Genomic DNA, 20524 nt, shown 5'->3' with positions numbered 1-20524 from the left:
CTACCTTGACACTTTCTTCCTTGTTTGTCCGTGGGCGGACCTGCTGCTCGGGGCCCCTCAGCTACTGCTGCCGATGCTGCTGGATCTGCTGACGCGATCGCTGTCTCCGACCTCGGCCTGCTCGCGCTGCTCGCTGGCCTGGGGTGGCTTGTCGTGGCCGTCGACGTTCCGACGCACGGGTTGATGCTGCTGCAGCCTTCGCTGGACCCTCGTTTGCCTGCCCTCTGCGCGTCCTCGAGTGTGTTGACGGACTCGAGCTTCAGCTGTCCCAGAAGGTACCGCTGGTCTTGCCCGGTTTCCGGCGCAGGGTTGGTTGATGTAAGGCAGGTCTTCGGGTGTGGCTCGTGGTTCCCGGATGGAGGACTCACACGACTCAGCTTTGAGCGGCTGGTCGCTGGTCGACACCGATTGTGCACGGTGGACGGGTTGGGGATACCACTGGCGAGCCACGGGTTATTCCGGGAGATCCGAGTCGCGGATTCCGGCTTTTGTAGCTAAACTACGGGGTCCTGTGATGAGATGGGGGAACAAGATGGCGGTTACACTGGGCGTTAGTTTCGGGGCACAGATCAGGGTTATTGACGGGTTCGCGGGTTTACCTGGATGTCCTGGGGTGTCTTGCACGGTCTTTCCGTGTCCTCCGTGAAGTCCTTCTCCTTGGTGAGTCGCGGCACTTCACTTAATCACGCCGCGGAGCTTTAAGCGTAGCTCGGACGGCTTTCTTCGCGATCTGTACGACGCGTACACTTTCCGATACACCGGGCAAATGGCCGATCTACGGCAGGACATGGAACCGCGAACCTCTGATCCGGCGAAGTCCCATATTTCGCCCCATCATCATCATCATCCTTTTCGCCACCGCTACCATCCTTGCGATGTTCTTCGGCCCTCTGGTGGTGGCTAGCGGCGTTACTCCATCTCATTGGCGATCTCATACGGGGTGGTCGCGCTCGCTCTCCGTGGGTGACACAAACCGAATCGTCTCACTCTCAACGAACACACTCGCTAACCTGCCCCTGTGTCACTGGAATTCACTCACTACACACCCACTGGTTACAATTTTTTAATCAACTTTTTTTTCACTAAAACTCAATTTCTCAAAATACGTATTTTTTTGATTTTTGAGATTTTTTGATATGTTTTAGGGGACAAAAATCCGCAACTTTTGAGCCATAGAGAAACATGGGCAAAAAATCTGCTTCCGAGTTATGAATATTTGAAAAAATTGTAATTTTGGAAAAAAATCGAAGTTTCATGCAAAAACAAGTTTGACATTATTTTTTAATGCAAAATTGAATTTGCAATCAAAAAGTACTTTACAGATTTTTTGATAAAGGGCACCGAAAGTTTTATTTTAGCGAAATATTTGAAGTTTTTCGATTTTTAAAAATGGTGACCATGAGTGACCATTTCCGGATTTTTTTTTTTTGAAAAGTTCAGAAAATTTGCTATAAAACTGTCTAAGAGACATTGAAGATTGGACCTCGGGTTGCTGAGATATAGCCGTTTTAAGAAAAAGAAACACGAAAATTGAAGTTTTCTAAATCTCACCAAAACATTCCACCATTTTCTAATGACGATTGCTCAGCAACTAATGGTCCGATTTTCAATGTTAACACATAAAACATTCGTGGAATATTCCGATCTTTTCGAAAAAAATATTTAACATTTTAATAGGGCCAAACATTGAATATAACGCCCATTTAAAATGCTAGTCTTTATTTCAGAATTTTCAAAATATTTTTTCGGAAAATTTTACGAATGTTTCATGTCTTAACATTGAAAATCGGACCATTAGTTGCTGAGATATCGTCATTAGAAAATAATGGGGTTGCTTTGGTGAGATTTAGAAAACTTCAATTTTCGTGTTTCTTTTTCTTAAAGCGGCTCTATCTCAGCAACCCGAGGTCCAATCTTCAATGTCTCTTAGAAAATTTTATAGCAAATTTTCTGAACTTTTAAAAAAAAAATTTTTTTTAGAAATGGTCACTATTTTTAAAAATCGAAAAACTGCAAACTGTCAAACAAGTTTGACATTATTTTTTAATGCAAAATTGAATTTGCAATCAAAAAGTACTTTACAGATTTTTTGATAAAGGGCACCGAAAGTTTTATTTTAGCGAAATATTTGAAGTTTTTCGATTTTTAAAAATGGTGACCATGAGTGACCATTTCCGGATTTTTTTTTTTTGAAAAGTTCAGAAAATTTGCTATAAAACTGTCTAAGAGACATTGAAGATTGGACCTCGGGTTGCTGAGATATAGCCGTTTTAAGAAAAAGAAACACGAAAATTGAAGTTTTCTAAATCTCACCAAAACATTCCACCATTTTCTAATGACGATTGCTCAGCAACTAATGGTCCGATTTTCAATGTTAACACATAAAACATTCGTGGAATATTCCGATCTTTTCGAAAAAAATATTTAACATTTTAATAGGGCCAAACATTGAATATAACGCCCATTTAAAATGCTAGTCTTTATTTCAGAATTTTCAAAATATTTTTCGGAAAATTTTACGAATGTTTCATGTCTTAACATTGAAAATCGGACCATTAGTTGCTGAGATATCGTCATTAGAAAATAATGGGGTTGCTTTGGTGAGATTTAGAAAACTTCAATTTTCGTGTTTCTTTTTCTTAAAGCGGCTCTATCTCAGCAACCCGAGGTCCAATCTTCAATGTCTCTTAGAAAATTTTATAGCAAATTTTCTGAACTTTTAAAAAAAAAATTTTTTTTAGAAATGGTCACTATTTTTAAAAATCGAAAAACTGCAAATATTTTGCTTAAATCAAACTTACGGTGGCTATATCTTGAAAACGGAGCCGGAGGAAATTGAGTTTTAGTGAAAAAAAGCTAAATAAAAATAAAAATGGTCGAAATCGGCCGATTTCGTGGAGAGTTGCTCCGTTATCATGATAAGGCTGGTACAAATTTTATTTAAAGTTTTTGCCCCCCCCCCTCCCTTTAAAGTTGGCCCGAAAAATCAGGGGGCAAAAAAATATTTTTTCAAAAAACTTCAATATTTTTATGAAATTTTAGTGCAATTAGTTAAAATCAATTTAAAATGAATTCCCCTGCGTTAAGAATCATTTTTAGCATGTTTGGGTTGATTTAAAAATCCTTTCAATTTTTGAAAATTTTCGATGTCTACTATCGCTAAAGTTTTTTTTCGCTGAAATTTTCGTTTTCGTCAAATTTTACATTTTTTGAAAACTTTTATTGCAAAACAACTGAACTAGTGTAAAATACATTTTAAAACACTTTTTCCATGCAAATGTTGAAACTATGGCATGTTATTTCAATATTTTTTTTATATTTCCCCCCCCCCCCTCCTTTTGACTCCGGCCAGAGCCGAGGGACAAAAACTTTAAAAAATATTTGCATCGGCCTAAACCACTAAAAATAATTTTTAAAGTTTAGGTTTAGCTCAAAAAATTAAGGGGGCCTTTTTTAAACAACTTCAATATTTTAATGGCATTTGAATTGCAATAAACTGAAAACAATTTAAGATAAATTAATGTAATATTTTTTTCATATATTGAAGTAAAACAATACAGTAAAAAGCTATTCTGCGGCGAAAAAAAATATATAAAAAAGAAAGAAAAATAAGTATGCAATTTCTTTTTAAATTAAGCTTTCTATTTTTTGCTTTTATGATAAACACGATTTCAAAAAAAAAAAAACGTAACTTAAATAATTTTCTCTTGCAATTGATTGATAAGACTTCGGTTGATTGAAACGTGAAGCAAAATGGAATTTCGAATCAGATAATGAACAGCTTAGATTGTCCATAAAATCATAATTTAAGACTCTGAACAAAAAAAAAACTGTCTGTACTTTGCGTGATATTGAGTGTCTTGATTTTATTTTATCAAGTTTTATTTTTGAATGAGCTTTTGAGTGGAATAAAATGAATGCTCAAATTTATTTAATTTTGAATTAAATTTTTGTTACCATAGTGCCCAGTAATTTAAGTAATTAATTAGAAGACTGGCAAGTAAAAAACGTTTCTGGAAACCTTTGGTTTCGAACTTCACTAAAAAGTTTAATTTACCACACCTGATTTATAGTAATTTTGTTATATGATTAAAATTCAAATAAAGTTACTGTTAAGGCGTCCCACGTGCCCTTTCCTGCAAGTTTAAAAACCACTCCTGTTCTTGACTTCATATGTTCCACCAATCTGTCAAGCCCCTACCTGGCAGAATGTAATTTCCTGTGTTTTCAGCAAAATCCGCGCCGACAAATCGCTGTTTCCACATTCCACGAACCACCACAATGGAAAATTTACTGCAAACACTTAACTCGCTCGCTCCTTTCACGGAGGCTTCGAAGTCCTGGCTGTAATAACGGATGGCGTATTTTTTCCACCCTCTTTTCTTTCAAAGCCGATCCCACTTCAAACTACACGCGCTGCAATATATTTGCCGCGAGGCATTCAACTGGATGTTTGCTTGAATCTGAAAACTCGGGTGAAAAATCCTAGGCAAAAAGCTTCAACCCCTGAAGCTTCAAAGTTCATCTCCCCAACGCTCGCGCTGGTCCAGTTCCACTTTCCCTGGTAACGACGCGTATTCAAAACATCCTCTTTTTCTCATTAGATAACCCCGAGGGGACACCCCAGCACACCAGACAGACACCCAGGTCCGGGTTTCAGGACTTTGGCTTTGTAACTCTCTCACTCTCTTGCAGACAGTTCGCTGCCGGCAAATTCGTCGTCGTCGCCGTCGTCAGTAGTGGGAAAATGAGTGACGGCCCAAAGTCAGTGCGCGCTCGAACGAAGGGAAACGGAAATGACTCCCCCCCCCCCCGGTTTCGTGAGTGGATAAGGGGCGGGTGAGGTGGCAGAATAAATATGAAATACAGTCCTGGAAAACACTGGCCAGACCGAAAATACAGACCAGCATCAGCGTAGCGCGCGCGGTTCAAGTCAAGTGCACAGTCTTCGGTCTTCTTTTTCGCTGGTCTACGAGCTTGAGTAATCTTCATGACGAGGGGAGTGTCGACTCTGTTGCGGGTTGATCAAATTCTTGGTATTTTGTTATTCTGAAACGGTGTCAAATTAGTGTGCTTTCCCCTAAGGGGGAGATTTTCCGGGCAGGAGGGTAGAATTGAAAAATGACTACGGCATTAAGACTGTGACGGACTGTTTTGTGGTTATAAAGTGGTACTGAATAATTTTAATATGAACTTGAAGCTGACTCTTCACTGGAGTGCTACTCAAGATTCTAATTTTGGGCTGACACTAGGGTGGTCCAAATCCGGACTTTTTTGGGGCTACCCCCTGAAATCAAAGATTGACCCATCACTAGGCTAAATTCCAAATTTGAGCTCATTCTGACCACGGGAACCCCTCCCTCCAATCGCTTAAAGTTTGTATGGGAAAAATCGTCAAAATGTATGGAGAAAAGCAACTGTTTTACTTTTTTACCTGTGGAAGGCGCCAAAGTTATCCGATTCTTACCATTTCTCAAATGTAGAACCTTCATTAAATTTAGAACAACTTTCCCGAAGACACCATATTTTTAGGATTTTTTCCCGCGAAGTTATTAGCGCCCAAAACTGACCCTTTTTGCGCGGCCAGCTGTAAGGGGCTACCTAACAACGATGTTTATTTCCAATTCGTACACGCACGTGCTCTCTCTCACGAGCTTGCTCGCCTGCCTGCCTGCCTGCCTGTTTACCAACAAGCGCGCGCTGTTTCTCTGCTTGGACTTTTGTCGTCGTCGTCGTTTTCGTTTGCTATCCGCTGCGCTGCGTTTCTGGCATGTTTATTATGATTTGTCAACTAAAATAGCAGGATTGTTTTAAGATATATTTAGCATATAAATTCTTAAATTATGACAAAAATAAAAAAAACTGCGCCGAAAAAAATAGTTTAAAGAAAAGACAGCTTAGGCTCGATCAAAAAATTACAGCAAATGTCATGAGAACAGGGTTTGTTTGTTTTTTTCAAGCATTACACGCAGTTTTTCGTATATTCTAAAGAAACATGATAATTAGAGGGTGACGAGCGGGAATTCCCGGGAAATCGACCATTTTTGGATCTCTCGATTCCCGGGAAATTCGGTCGAGACTCCCGGGAATTTTTTAACTTATAAATATTGAAGCAAACATAGATAAACTAATAAGAAAAACATTTTGAAAAAAATGTTTTGAACATTTAATGTTCAATGTTCGATGTTCGATGTTCAATTTCGAAAAAACCAATGCTTCTCTAATCTTCTTATCCAGAAAGTTTAAACTTTAACTTGTCAAAAATTCCAAACGCTAGAATTGAGAAAAATTTGGACCCCAAAATTTACCTTTAAAAATATTTACCAGTTACACCCCAGACATGAAATCAAATGTTTTATTTCCAAATATTTTTTTTTAATTATTTCTAAGAGGGAAAAGATTTTTCAAGTTAAGTTTATTTCCATAATCTTCTCTTGAGCATAGCAATCCTCATAATCTAGTTTTTTGTGAACATATGAATTTTCCTGATAACTCTAATATTTCTTCAATTAAACTTTAGAGTTGACCTCAAAAATAACAAAAAAAAGTTGAATTTGTTGTTTTCAGTCGATGTTTATCATATTGCAAAATTCCCGATACTGGAAAATTATATATTAGTTATATTAGTTATGATTTGTCAACTAAAATAGCAGGATTGTTTTAAGATATATTTAGCATATAAATTCTTAAATTATGACAAAAATAAAAAAAAACTGCGCCGAAAAAAATAGTTTAAAGAAAAGACAGCTTAGGCTCGATCAAAAAATTACAGCAAATGTCATGAGAACAGGGTTTGTTTGTTTTTTTTCAAGCATTACACGCAGTTTTTCGTATATTCTAAAGAAACATGATAATTAGAGGGTGACGAGCGGGAATTCCCGGGAAATCGACCATTTTTGGATCTCTCGATTCCCGGGAAATTCGGTCGAGACTCCCGGAATTTTTTAACTTATAAATATTGAAGCAAACATAGATAAACTAATAAGAAAAACATTTTGAAAAAATGTTTTGAACATTTAATGTTCAATGTTCGATGTTCGATGTTCAATTTCGAAAAACCAATGCTTCTCTAATCTTCTTATCCAGAAAGTTTAAACTTTAACTTGTCAAAAATTCCAAACGCTAGAATTGAGAAAAATTTGGACCCCAAAATTTACCTTTAAAAATATTTACCAGTTACACCCCAGACATGAAATCAAATGTTTTATTTCCAAATATTTTTTTTTAATTATTTCTAAGAGGGAAAAGATTTTTCAAGTTAAGTTTATTTCCATAATCTTCTCTTGAGCATAGCAATCCTCATAATCTAGTTTTTTGTGAACATATGAATTTTCCTGATAACTCTAATATTTCTTCAATTAAACTTTAGAGTTGACCTCAAAAATAACAAAAAAAAAGTTGAATTTGTTGTTTTCAGTCGATGTTTATCATATTGCAAAATTCCCGATACTGGAAAATTATATATTAGTTATATTAGTTATTTTTTTTTTACAAAAATCTAATAACAACTTTGTGCAACTTTTGAAAAATGACTCAGTGCGAATTAAGATTCGTAAACATTTTAAACTATAATTTTGAGTCTTAAAAAGCTCAGGAAACGATTTTGTATTTCAGAAAAAAATTAAAAAGTTTCATATAGTTCCTTAAAATTATGAGGCTGCTTAAATTACCGTCTCATAGAATTAGTATGAATCAATTGTAACTGAATTTATTAAAAAAAAAACAAAAACAAATTTATTACTTTTCATTTTATTAAATTTTAGCACTATTGGCATAGTAAAAAAAACTCCCGGGTCCCGGAAATTCCCGGGAAATGGCCAAATTCAACTCTCGATTCCCGGGAAATTGAAAATCTTGAGAATCGTCACCCTCTAATGATAATGATTCAATTATTAAAAAAAACTTCAGGTAATATAAATGTTGTTCCTTTAGGTAGTTTGCTTTAACAAAAATATACTTAATACAAATCAAAGCAATTTTACAATTATTGCTGCAAATTTTCATTCATACTCTCTAAAATATTTTTTTTTTATTCTTTATGGAAATTTCTTTCTGTGTTCCTAGACCACCTGCAACAAATTTTGCAACTGTTTATCATTTTTTGTCAGTTTACCTGTAAATTTAACGATTCAGAAAACATCTCTTTCTGCACAATCGTAAACTACCTTCAGATCTTGCCTTCCTTTCCTTTCAGTTTAAAAAAAAATCTAAAAAAGATTCCTTCATTTTTTTATCTAAAAAAACTTCATGGTATTTCTTGTAACAAGAGCAGATAAATTAAAATCCAAAACGATGACGATTCATGGATGAACTTGGGATGAACTAATTCATCAAATTTGTATTCTCCCTCACACGCTCTTATAATATGATATCTTTTGTTGATCACATATTACATTAAATTTTATATCTCAAAACAAACCTGGTATTTTAGTTCAACATTATAATAAACATGTCAAGAACGCAGCGCAGCGGATAGCAAACGAAAACGACGACGACGACAAAAGTCCAAGCCGAGAAACAGAGCACGCGCTTGTAGGTAAACAAGCAGGCAGGCAGGCGAGCAAGCTCGTGAGAGAGTTTGAACCTGAGAGAGAGCACGTGCGTGTACGAATTGGAAATAAACATCGTTGTTAGGTAGCCCTTACAGCTGGCCGCGCAAAAGGGTCAGTTTTGGGCGCTAATAACTTCGCGGGAAAAATCCTAAAAATATGGTGTCTTCGGGAAAGTTGTTCTAAATTTAATGAAGGTTCTACATTTGAGAAATGGTAAGAATCGGATAACTTTGGCGCCTTCCACAGGTAAAAAAGTAAAACAGTTGCTTTTCTCCATACATTTTGACGATTTTTCCCATACAAACTTTAAGCGATTGGAGGGAGGGGTTCCCGTGGTCAGAATGAGCTCAAATTTGGAATTTAGCCTAGTGATGGGTCAATCTTTGATTTCAGGGGGTAGCCCCAAAAAAGTCCGGATTTGGACCACCCTAGCTGACACATTGCATGACCAAATAACCGCTTCAACTTTCTTAAACTCGATTACATCACTTCTAGCAAGTCGTTACCGCCAAGTTTAGAATATGTTACTCCCCCTAACCGAATGATAGCCCATTTCTCATGGACCACTGCTTTCTCTCTTACTCTTTTATTCCAAATGCACCCGGAACAAACAGGAAGCTGAAGAAGAAACAGGAAAGGTTTTGCAAACAACTCTACAAAAGATTAAATCTATTAAATTTCCCAGAATGTCAAAACTTGCTCGGAATCCCGGCGTACCACCGGTTGTACGAGAAGGCCAGCAGCAGTGGGAGTGGTGGGGACAGCAGCAGCGGCAGCAGCAGCATCGGCAATGGGATGGACTTGGATAGTCTTCGCGAGTACAGCAACTGGTTCGCAACGGGTAACTACAGTCTGCTGGAGTGGAACAATGTCAGTGCGAGCGCCAATGGCACCGCCGACGGGTTCTACTACAATGGGACGTTTGTGGTGGGCGATGGCCGCGACGGTAACGGAATCGGACCGGTACTGCCACCGTTTGAGCTTTGGCAAACGATTCTGATAGCGATATGTCTGGCCATTTGCATAATACTCACCATAGGTGGCAACATTCTGGTGCTGCTGGCGTTCATCGTCGACCGAAGCATTCGACAGCCGAGCAACTACTTCATCGCGTCACTCGCAGCCACCGATATGCTAATAGGTGAGCCTTTCGCACGCCCTTTTCAAATATTCCACCTTTTGCTTGCTCCTCTCACACCTGCTGAATGTTAAACCGCTTTTTTTTTTGTTCTGCTCGTTTCATCCCACAGGAACCGTTTCGATGCCCTTTTACACCGTGTACGTCCTTATGGGATACTGGGACCTTGGACCGCTGTTGTGTGATTTGTGGCTCTCGGTGGATTACACGGTGTGTTTGGTGTCGCAGTACACCGTGCTGCTGATCACGATCGATCGGTTTTGTTCGGTGAAGATTGCGGCCAAATACCGCAGCTGGCGAACCAAGAACAAGGTCATCTGGATGGTGACGATCACGTGGATCATACCGGCGCTGTTGTTCTTCATTTCGATCTTTGGCTGGGAGCACTTTCTCGGCTATCGAGACCTACTGCCGGGGGAGTGTGCGGTGCAGTTCCTAAAGGATCCCGTCTTCAACACCGCCCTCATCATCGGGTACTACTGGACGACGTTGGTGGTGCTGTTTGTGCTGTACGGTGGAATCTACAAGACGGCGTACGACATGCAGAAGAAGAGCGAGGCCAAACAGCGCAAGATGCAGTCGATGGTGGCCCTGGGGAACGCCATGACGGGGCTGGCCGGCCAGGCCGGTGGAATCGGGATTTCGAAAACGCAGAGCACCCTGTTGAGTCAGGACAAACCACTGCCAGTGGCGCCATCGCCGAACGTAATTCTTCCTACGACACTCTCGCTTACGCCGCATCAGTTCCCCAAGGAGGAACTTTCGTCCGCGTCACGGAAGAGTTCGGTTCCCAAGCCCAAGGACGAAAAGTGTGAAGAGGCCAAAAAAAGTAAAGAAGAGAAGGAGGGTGACAAGAGTGAACGCTCCAGCAGTCCTGCGTTCGATTCGGATGACGAGAGCTCGGCCAACACCAAGCAGCTACAGGAAGAGCAACGAGCAGTGAAGAAGCGAACATCGTTGGCGGGACTACTGGTTGGTGCGTCGGCTACCGTTTTGTCGAATCGTTACAACGGGGCCCTCAAGTCAACGTCACCCGCGACAGCGGCATCTCCAAACGAACCCAGCAGACCGAAAAAGTCCCCTAGTAATCCATCGAAAAGCGAAGGACTTCCAAAAATCAGCGAGGCCAGCATACTGGATTCGGAGAACAGCGATCCCAAACCTCAGGTGTCCCCGCTGAAACCGACCCCGGTGCAGTCTCCCATTTCCCCGGTTGACATCGAACCGGTAGTGGTAGCCAGAGCCGAACGGGCGCCGGAAATCTCGCACACAATCCTAACACCACCGTACGGCTTTCAGGGAAGTCCACACGCTTCCGAGAGTCCACCGTCCAAATCCGACAGGCCTCATAGCATAATTAGCCAGGGTGATTCCACCGTCACGTACGACGCCGTCGTCGGCATGGACGGTGCCGATCTACGCTTCATGGACGAAAGTTCCGTCGTGGTTCCGTCGCCCCAGTACGAGAGTCCACCGTCGGCGTTTGCCGTCGTGCAGCCACGATCTCCGGCGCACGCGGCCGGCCAAAACATTGCGAATCCTTCACTGCTGCAGAAAGCGCTGATTCGAGCCACCGCCCAGTCCCAGCAGCCACCGCCAACGGTTCTGCTCCGGGCGGTCGACATTGGACCGCTTTCGCCAACGGGTCAAACGACCACGGCTCAACCGACGCAAACAATCAATAAATTTAGTACAACAGTCACAGTAGCCTCTCAGAATCCGGACAAACCGGTCACCGTATTGAATAATAACTCCTACACGAATAATTCTAACATAGATCAACAGGCCTTACAGCAGCAGCAGCAGCAGCATCCGCAGAACACGCAGGTCGACAGCACGAGCCTTAATTCGAAAGCGCAATTAAACAACAACAACAATAATTCTTCGTCGGTTTCAAGCACTGCTCCCGAGTCCAAGCCCGTAGCGACCGCTGCAACGACGACGACGACCGTAGCGGAAGCCGCGACAACGACGACCAGCAGTAGCACACCGGTCACGGCCACCTCAACGGCACCACCACCCCAAACGAACGCACTGGCACCACCACCAACGACGACGCACTCGAGTGGTCCCACCATCACGATCAACCCCTGCCTGGAGCGGCAAACGTCCAGCAAGCGGGACTTTATCCGGTCGATCGGCAAAAGACTGAAGGGCAAGCAGAAGGCCGGTCCGCTCGGGATCGCCGGTCGGCAAAAGTCCAAGTCGGAAAATCGCGCCCGCAAAGCGTTCCGCACCATCTCGTTTATTCTGGGCGCGTTCGTCGCCTGCTGGACGCCGTACCACGTGCTCGCCCTGGTCGTGGGCTTCTGCTCGAACCCGCCCTGCATCAACGAGCACCTGTTTATGTTCTCGTACTTCCTGTGCTACGCCAACAGCCCGATGAACCCGTTCTGCTACGCCCTCGCCAACCAGCAGTTCAAGAAGACCTTCACCCGGATTCTGCGCGGTGACCTGCACATGACTTAAGCCACCCCGATCCCCCTCGCTGAAATACAATATCAATTTTAATGTAATGATATAGACAATAATAATATTAACGCAAAACATAAGGAACTAACTAGCTGAACCCATCAAGTAAGTCACACACACACACAGACAAACAGACGACACCTAGTTAAGAACATTTAGCGTTTACGAAGGAAATACCCACCAGTATTGAGAATACTGACAAGTATGTGTAAATAGTTTTTAGAGAAAAAAGTATAGACAAAAAAACGCTATTAATTTGCTGCGAAAAATGTGGTTTATTGCATTTCAGGGACGCGCATTCTCGACAATTTGAAGGGAAAAGTATCCCGCGCCTCCATTTTATATAAGATTATTTTTAATGACTAGGTCAACAGCAAAAAGGTGTAAAAAGTGGTATTATTTTTTAAAAACGCAAAACAACCATAAAAATGCAACAGAAAAAAAACAAACAAAACCGTATGTATCCTTGGCCAAACTTAACAAAACGCAAGAGCATCGTTCACTGTTTCGCTGTTTATGAAAGACAATTAAGTGTGATTAGATAATTTTCCCAGCTGAAAAAAAAAAAAACAAAACAACGGTACTTATTTCTCTGCTGACGAATAATAAACGCAAAAAAAATAACTACACAACCAGTGTTGGAGCGAGGAAAATCTAGGCAGCATAATTGTAGTAGTTAACTGAAGGGAAGGAATGCTCTCTAGGAATAATTTTTCGACGACGACGCTGACGGGAGTCGAAACGAAACGCGTGGTCCGTGAAAATATGCACCGTCACGAGCCTTTTCCCGCCGCAACGATTCGAAGCGCGCGACCGGCTGCTTTCTTTTCCATGGAGATTTGCGCGCGCGGGAAAAAGCTCGTCCAAAACATCGGTGCCAGAAAAAAAATGTGTTGAATTGCTTTGTTCTGATGGAAAATATTTTTCCGCGTTTTTTTTTATTTTTCTTCTTTGCTTTGGACAGCATTGGTCCTGGAGGGAAACTCACGCAGACGATTTAATTACTGCTTCCAGGTTCAGGTATTTGTATTTAACAAGCACAATCAAAAATAAGGCAGCGGCACGACATCGCATCTTCACGAAAGTGCCTTCGGGGAAAGGTTGGTACAAGAAGGTGCCCAAAATGTGACTTTTACACGCGTCTCGCAGTGTTCATCACCAAATCAACAGTTGTCTTGCTAAATATTTTCTTAAGTTGAAGACAATTCTACTAGAGCAAAACAAAAGCAAAGCAATCCACTTGAACGACCCTCGGGTCTTTTGTGGTCCGAAGGTTATGTGTGGTGAGTCACTTAAATCCTCTTTTACGCAAATGGACCAAGGTTTTACTTCCCCATTCGATAGAAGGCCTGATCAGGCAAATCTCGTCACGAAAAATGCCACCGGGTCCGTCTGGGATTGAACCCAGGCCTACTGGGGTGAGAGGCTGCCACGCTAACCACTAAACCACCGGACCCATCAACTGGAGCAAGCTTTGTTCAAGAAAAAATATCTCAGACTAGTGGTCAGTTTCAGAGTTTTACAGAACCACACAGTAAAAAAAAAAGTTTGATTTGAGAGGTTGAAAAATGTAAGATTGAGTATTACCCCTTTTCCTAGTTATTTGGCCTCAATTAATGTAGAATAGGTATAATAAATCATTAAAAGATGTAACTTTACACATTGTTTGATAAATAAAAAATAATTAAGTCGACTCTGGTTGCCAATATTCTTAGAATCACCGTGAACAGTTCTTTTTTCAGTTCTCAGAACAATGCAAAATGAAGACTCGATTGAAAATACATCTTTCAGATCTTCGTATCGCAAAGAAAAATGTGTAAGGCAAGCCATGAGAGAGTGAAATTATTGACAACCTGAAGAGATTTTCAAAGTCAATAAAATCCAAGGAACCGTCGTTCAAGCATGGACAAATTTTGTGGAAGAAAGAGCCTCAAAGTGAGCAGTTTAAAGAGAATGAAGAAATCTTCGGTAGATGGACCAATATTGCGATCGAGAAGATTGACAACCAGAAAGTCTACTGTATTACATTTATTCATGACACAATGTTTGTCAACATAACCAAAGTTTTCGGCACCCTCAGCAAACGTCAAATCAATACACAGCAAAAAATCCGATGGTAAAATCGCATGAAAAAGCATGCACATCACCTTCGTCAAAATAAACACTTAATATTACACACTGCATGTACAATTTTTCTACACACAAAAAAAAGTTGCAACCGACGGGATTCAAACCCAGCACCAACAGTAAGGGCTGGTGCCTTAGCCCGCTCGGCCATCAGACCGATGAAGAATTGAAAGGATAAACGCATATATGAGCTTGACATTTCGGTCAAGTAGGTTTCCCATACTTATGGGCTACATATTTCAGGGTGTAATATTACATAGAATTTCATAAAATAATGCAACATTTATTTTACACCCAGGCCTTTTACACGCAGCTAGATTACTACTTTTTTAGCTGTGTACAAATTGCTGCCGGATCTTTTTCCGGATCTCCCCCGGAAAAATCCGGCAGCAATTTTGTATGGCTTGACGTTCCCGGAGGATACAAAAAAAGGCAAACGAATCACTTCGTGCATCAGCCAATTCAGAGATCGGTTCCAGTTGCCTGCTGTAAGAATTTAGTCAGATTAGCAGACAAGAATACTAGATGGATTTTGCTTTGCTGCCAGATGTTTTTTGCCTTTTGATTTTTTTAACATGTTTATTTGGTTGTAAATACACCAACTGTTGTCAAACGAACGGGTTCACGTTTTAGTTTGACACCCCTTTTACACGGAGTTTACACACACTACCAAACGTTTGTTTTGATAGTGTGCGTGAGCGCCGGGTAAAAAGTGACAGTTTGTCACTTTTAAGTTTGACTTTGACCAACCAACGGGGTACAAACTAAAAAAGTGTCAAACGAAAAAGTTACCAACCACCGGGGGTTGAGTGTATAAACTAGCAAGTTTTTATCAGCGCAGCTGGAAGTTTTAGCAAAAAATGGCTGGTTCAAAATCAAATTAAACCAGAAAAATGTTTGGCGATGAATTCCCTTTCCGTGTCGAGAGGACATAATTTTGAACCGTAATGTTTCCGTTTATTGTTACCTGTTGCATCTAAATTATTGAAAGTTCGCTAAGAATCACTCAGTTTACCCTACTTTTACATGCTTTTCTGTGCGTTGTAGTTGTTGGTGGAGGATGCGCGCCCTAGAATTATGTGGCAAAATAATAATAAATTACAGCGAAAAACAATGCCAACGGGAGACTTTCATGCAAACTTCTTTTTTGAAATGAGCCCCTCAAAAGAACCGCGCATGAAACGTTTCGTGTTTGTATGCTGTTTGCAGACTCTGTTTGTTGAACAGCACACAAGCAGAGTCCTGACTCTTTCTTTCTTTTATTGTTTTTTGTGAAGTGAAGTTTTTCCCCACCCAGCCACCATAAAAAGTTTTCTAATGTTTGCCATGGTCCTTAATGTTGCTACTTGTCACTTTTTATCCGCACCTCTCATCATCACCGCGCATCACACCAGGAAGACCAGAACAGGAGAAACAAACGAATTTCCATCCCCCCCCCTTTACAAACCCAGAACACGTGTTCGAAGAAGAACTTTTCCGCGTCAGTTTGTTCTCCCCTGCAATAGCAATTATTCGAATCTTACCTGTGTTTCTTTCTCCTGTTCTGTCCAGCGAAATCTTTGGGGACTAATTTAGCAGGTCCCCAACCCACCATTCTCCCTGTTGGGTGGACCTCTTTTGATCAAACAAAACGTTGTTTAACGGGCCGCGTTTCCTTTCACAACCGAACTCCGTCACCGTCCCTCCAAGTGTTTCCGATAGTGGAACACGGTCAAACAGATAAGATAATCATTTTCTGTAATTAGTTTCCCAAAACTCCGCTAGGTCGTATCAAATTCAAAGTAGCTAATACAACAAGGGGAAGGAGAGCGTCGATGAAGCATTCTTTGAAGTAAAACAAATGATAAATTTAGAGAGTACAAGCTGATGGTAACAAATGAAATAAGAATAAAGTAAAATGACAATATTTGAATAAATTTGCAAGAACAAACACACAAATCGTACTAGCACATACACACACACACAAACACTTGTACAAATTTGCGGGACAGGATGCCGTACAAAAAGGTCTCGTAAATTAATTTTCATCGAACAGCATAGCTAAAAAGACAGAAAAGAAGCAAAAAATAACCGAAAACGGAAAAGTTTCCCATCGTGTACAAAGAAATATAATTAAGGCTATGAAAATGCGATCGCAAAACTTTGCGCATCAACTTTTTGGGAAACGCACCAAACGCAACAACAACTCAGCGATGGTTCCGAGAAGAGTAATGAAAAGAAAATCAGAGCCAAAGTGTGGCAACGAAGGTGTCGATTTTATGAGTTTTTTCTGCGTTATCCGGTCATCCCATTAATCTCGCGCGCGCAGGGACAAAACTCTTCCACACCGGAAGGACTATCGCAGCACCCGCGACATCTGTTGAGTTGACGATATTTTAATATCCGTTACCGGTTAGAAAAGACTTTATTTTGCTCGTTCAAAGAGATTACTAAGCAGTATATTCTGTACAGTGCAGTACTTGACTATTTTTGTACCGTTACTAGATTTATTGAATGTTTGCTCAACCAACCGAAACTCTTAATCCAGTTTCGGCTGTTTGAACAATCGCTTCTTCCAATCCTAAAGACAAAAGAATCCTACTCAAGTCATATCCAATCTGACAACAATCAAACCAGTGAACATACAATTCAATTATGAAATCATCTAATCAACTAGCTTTAAACTCCACTTGAGTCGACACGCCCCTAAACGAATTCAGTATTTTTGCTACCCCCAGCCCCTCCCATCGTACTACATCTTAGTATAAAATTGAATGAATGTCTAACTGACAAAAGTTTGGTGAATACGCTTTAAACCAATTTTGTGGCAAAGAAAAAAAACAGAATAGTAAACGTTATATACAAGCTGATAAAAAAAGAAAACAAAACAGCAAACAAAAAATCAAAAGAAATTTATCATAAGATTAACTGTTGGCTGATACGAGAGAAAGAGAAAGCATCGTGCAATGTTAGTCGACAGAGTAAGAAAATTCGCTATTCATACAATTTATGACATTATAATCGAAGAAGCAGCAAAACAGAAAACAAAAAACCAATTCCAATCAGAAACAGAGAATGAATGTGCAGAATAATAAACCAAATCAGCAGCGAATCAAATCCGGATGCAACTATTAGGTGATTAGTGAAATTGGAGCAAAAGCTGCACTTACCACAAAACATACACACACTCACACACATCAAGATATCGCTGATGAGAAAAATAAAAAGTCACATAATTTAATGATTTTTGCTCGTTTTGATGTTGATGGGAGGAACGAAAAAAGAAATCTTCCTCGAAATTTATTAAAAAAGCTGAATTTCAACACGAAATCATGATTCGAAAATCAATAACGTATAATTTTGTATTTTTGAAATGTTAATCGGGATTTTGAAATTCTGAGTTTTTCAAAAAAGGTTTACTTTGATAATGAAAATTAGATCAATAATTTACAAGATATCGTCGCTGTCATGCTAACTTGTCGTAAGTCAATTTTGGGCCAAATTGAGTTAAGAACGTCATTTTGTGCAGCTCACAATGCCTCATCTTTTGACCTTTACAGATACCCAAATTTCGATTTCAATCCTGAGATATTCAATAAAATCCGGAAAAACTCCGTGCATTTTACCTCTTTACATAAGAAAGAAGTGTCAATCTTGTAGTACTATCTTGAAACTGCCTAAAAATTGATGGAAGTGCGACAATTGACCAAAGGGATTTCAGGTCAGAACGTGTTTGACACAGGTACAAGCTCGACTACCGTAAACATTTTCAGTTAGAACCAGTGTTGCGTTCCTCACGCGCTCACGCGCTCGTGAGCGCTCACTTTTCGCTCATTCGTGAGGAGGAGCGCTGCGCGAGCTAGCTCACGTTTGCCCGCGCTCACGTTTGCTCCACGCTCGCGCTCGCGCTCATATTTCGCTCACGGAGCGCTCATTTTGGACGTGTCGCTAATCATTTAACGTTTTTGAGAAACTTTTTTTTTTCAATTCTTGATGGATTTTTTGCGTTCATCAATCATGTTTTTAAATAAAAGGTTGGATCCGCAAGGGTCAAATATTTTTTTAGACATACAGTCGAATGTATAAATATTTTAGAAATTAAAGGCCTTATGTAAACCTTAGAGTAGGAGTAGGAATCTCGTAATCGAGAACGCCAAGGCAATGCTGTAGAGCGAATAATTTGATTTTTTTTTTGAAACCTTAGAAAAACTTACAAAAGAATGAATTGATTCAAGAGGATTTATGCTTTGGTAAGTTCGATTCAAGGTTAAATGTTTGGTTGATTAAAATATAACATTAAACTGTTTTTATGTACCTTATCAGTGTTTTGACTACATTTCCAGATTGCGGGTCAGAATGAGCTACCATTAAAAAAAGTTATTCCGTTTATTAAATCTTTCAGTAATTAGAAACGGCTAATCATTTCTATAAGGTTAGTCTTTATTTGGCAAACATTTTAGAAAAAAGGTTAACATTTTTGAAACAGTTCTATTTTTAAATATATGCCTCAAAATTCCTAAGGGTTGAAATAACCCTTTTGACTCAAATCAAATAAATTGTCAATATTTTTCACCACGAAAAGGTTGGCTCTTCTTCCAACAAGTGGATTTTATTCAACACTTTTGCAACCAAACCTCTGAAAATATTCAATTACAAGTTATGTATGATTTTTTGAACATGGATGATTGTAACTGTTTAAAAGATTATTTAAAAATAAATAAAATATACATAAGTTGTCAATATTTTTGTACATAACAACAATTCAATATGGTCCAATATGGATTTGATTTGTGAACAAACAGTTCATCTCTTCACGTCAATGAATGTTTACATTATGAATTTAGATTTTTGTTCCTTGTTCGAAAAATGTCTAGATTTTAAATAGAACATAAATTTCGATTCGCTGATCAAATCTATTTCATTGCATACTTTTGTTTGTTCGACCACTTTCTTGTTTGTTTTTGCTGTCTGTGCTGAGATAGTTCTAGAAACTTCGTTTCAAACAGGCAGATGCTACAACAGGAAAAAACAACTACCTACTTTGGCTCACCAGCTCACGTGAGCGCAAAACGCTCCGGTGAGCGTGAGCGAGTACGAGCTACCTGATAAAAACTCACGCTCCAGCTGGAGCGAGCAAGCCTTCCGTGAGCGCTCGCTCATTCGCAACCCTGGTTCTAACTCAGGACTCCAGCAACCAAACTTCAGGACGATGCACAGAATGATCAACCACACAAAACGTATTTGTTATTGTTTTCATTGCGTGCTCTCGTTTTAGTTTATTCAAGGTCAAACATTAAAACGCGTCTTTCTCGGATTGTCAAAATGCGACACCTACAAATTCGGAACACTTTTGTGATAATTTGTCAATAGCATACAAAATGCATCTGTTCTGGTGACTCTACTATTTTTAGGACCTTTATTTTTACATTATCTAGCTATTTCACTCGTACAAGTAGTACTTTTCAAACAAAAAACTGCATTTCAAGACTATTTTATTCGAAGCAGCAAAACACTGCCTGCAAATTGCCTGTTCCATATTTATGGGATGTTATTGTGCCTCCCACAGTCCCCTGATTTCAACTGATATTATCACAAAAAGTTATCAGACCATGTATAAAACATTACTAAGCTTGAGTTTCATTGGTTTCAGTGTGTGAAGTTATTTTTTGTTAAAAATATGTTCTCCTGGAGAGAACCAAAGTTTGTTTACATCCGTAAGCAAAAAGTGTTTCGAATTTGTGGATTTCAAGGGTCAATGTTTTTCTTTGAAAATTTGATATAAAACCTTAACCGTTTCGTCTCAAAATTGCCACTGTTATTTTTGACCATTAACTGGTAAACCAAATTCACACATTCTCCCCCTCCAGGTTTTTTAGTGGAATAAAAAGTACTAGAATAAAAAAAAAAATAAAATTTTCACTCGTTTTTCCTCATTGTTTCGAAAGCTTTTTTTTTTAATTTTTAACTTGACTTGACATTGACTTTTATCAAAATTATTGTTAAAATTTCATTTAGGCCTTTTTTGCTGGGAGGGATAATCTGGATCTACATCACTCTCAAATTTTACTAAAATGGGGTCCCAGAACTCAACAACAAGCCCAGACTCGATTATCCGAGAAGGCCTTGGAAAACTTTCACTTAGAGCTTGAGTGTGGCGATGATAAAATATCGAAAACATGCATTTTGTTATTAAATAGGCAATCAACTATTCAAATTTGTCCAAAATTGGGGCGCAAAACTCGAAGAAAGAAAATAA

General features: G+C 39.7%; 1 protein-coding gene across 3 annotated transcripts in view; it reads left to right on the top strand.

Annotated features, from left to right (window-relative positions):
- The window catches only part of LOC6032047 (platelet binding protein GspB), a 121812-nt gene extending 109026 nt beyond the window's left edge, over positions 1-12786 (top strand). For 2 of the 3 annotated variants that reach the window (XM_038249360.1, XM_038249359.1), the window contains 2 exons: positions 9167-9693; positions 9803-12786. In XM_038249360.1, coding sequence (XP_038105288.1) covers positions 9167-9693; positions 9803-12159 — 2884 coding nt within the window. In that variant the 3' untranslated portion in view covers positions 12160-12786. The remainder of the gene's footprint in view (positions 1-9166; positions 9694-9802) is intronic. The other variant, XM_038249361.1, reaches the window with a different exon arrangement.
- The last annotated feature ends 7738 nt before the right edge of the window (positions 12787-20524 follow it).

The sequence above is a fragment of the Culex quinquefasciatus genome, chromosome 1 (genome assembly GCF_015732765.1).
Source record: "Culex quinquefasciatus strain JHB chromosome 1, VPISU_Cqui_1.0_pri_paternal, whole genome shotgun sequence".
NCBI lineage: Eukaryota > Metazoa > Arthropoda > Insecta > Diptera > Culicidae > Culex > Culex quinquefasciatus.
Note: the sequence above shows the minus strand (reverse complement) of the source record. Positions and strands in the feature narration are given on the sequence as shown.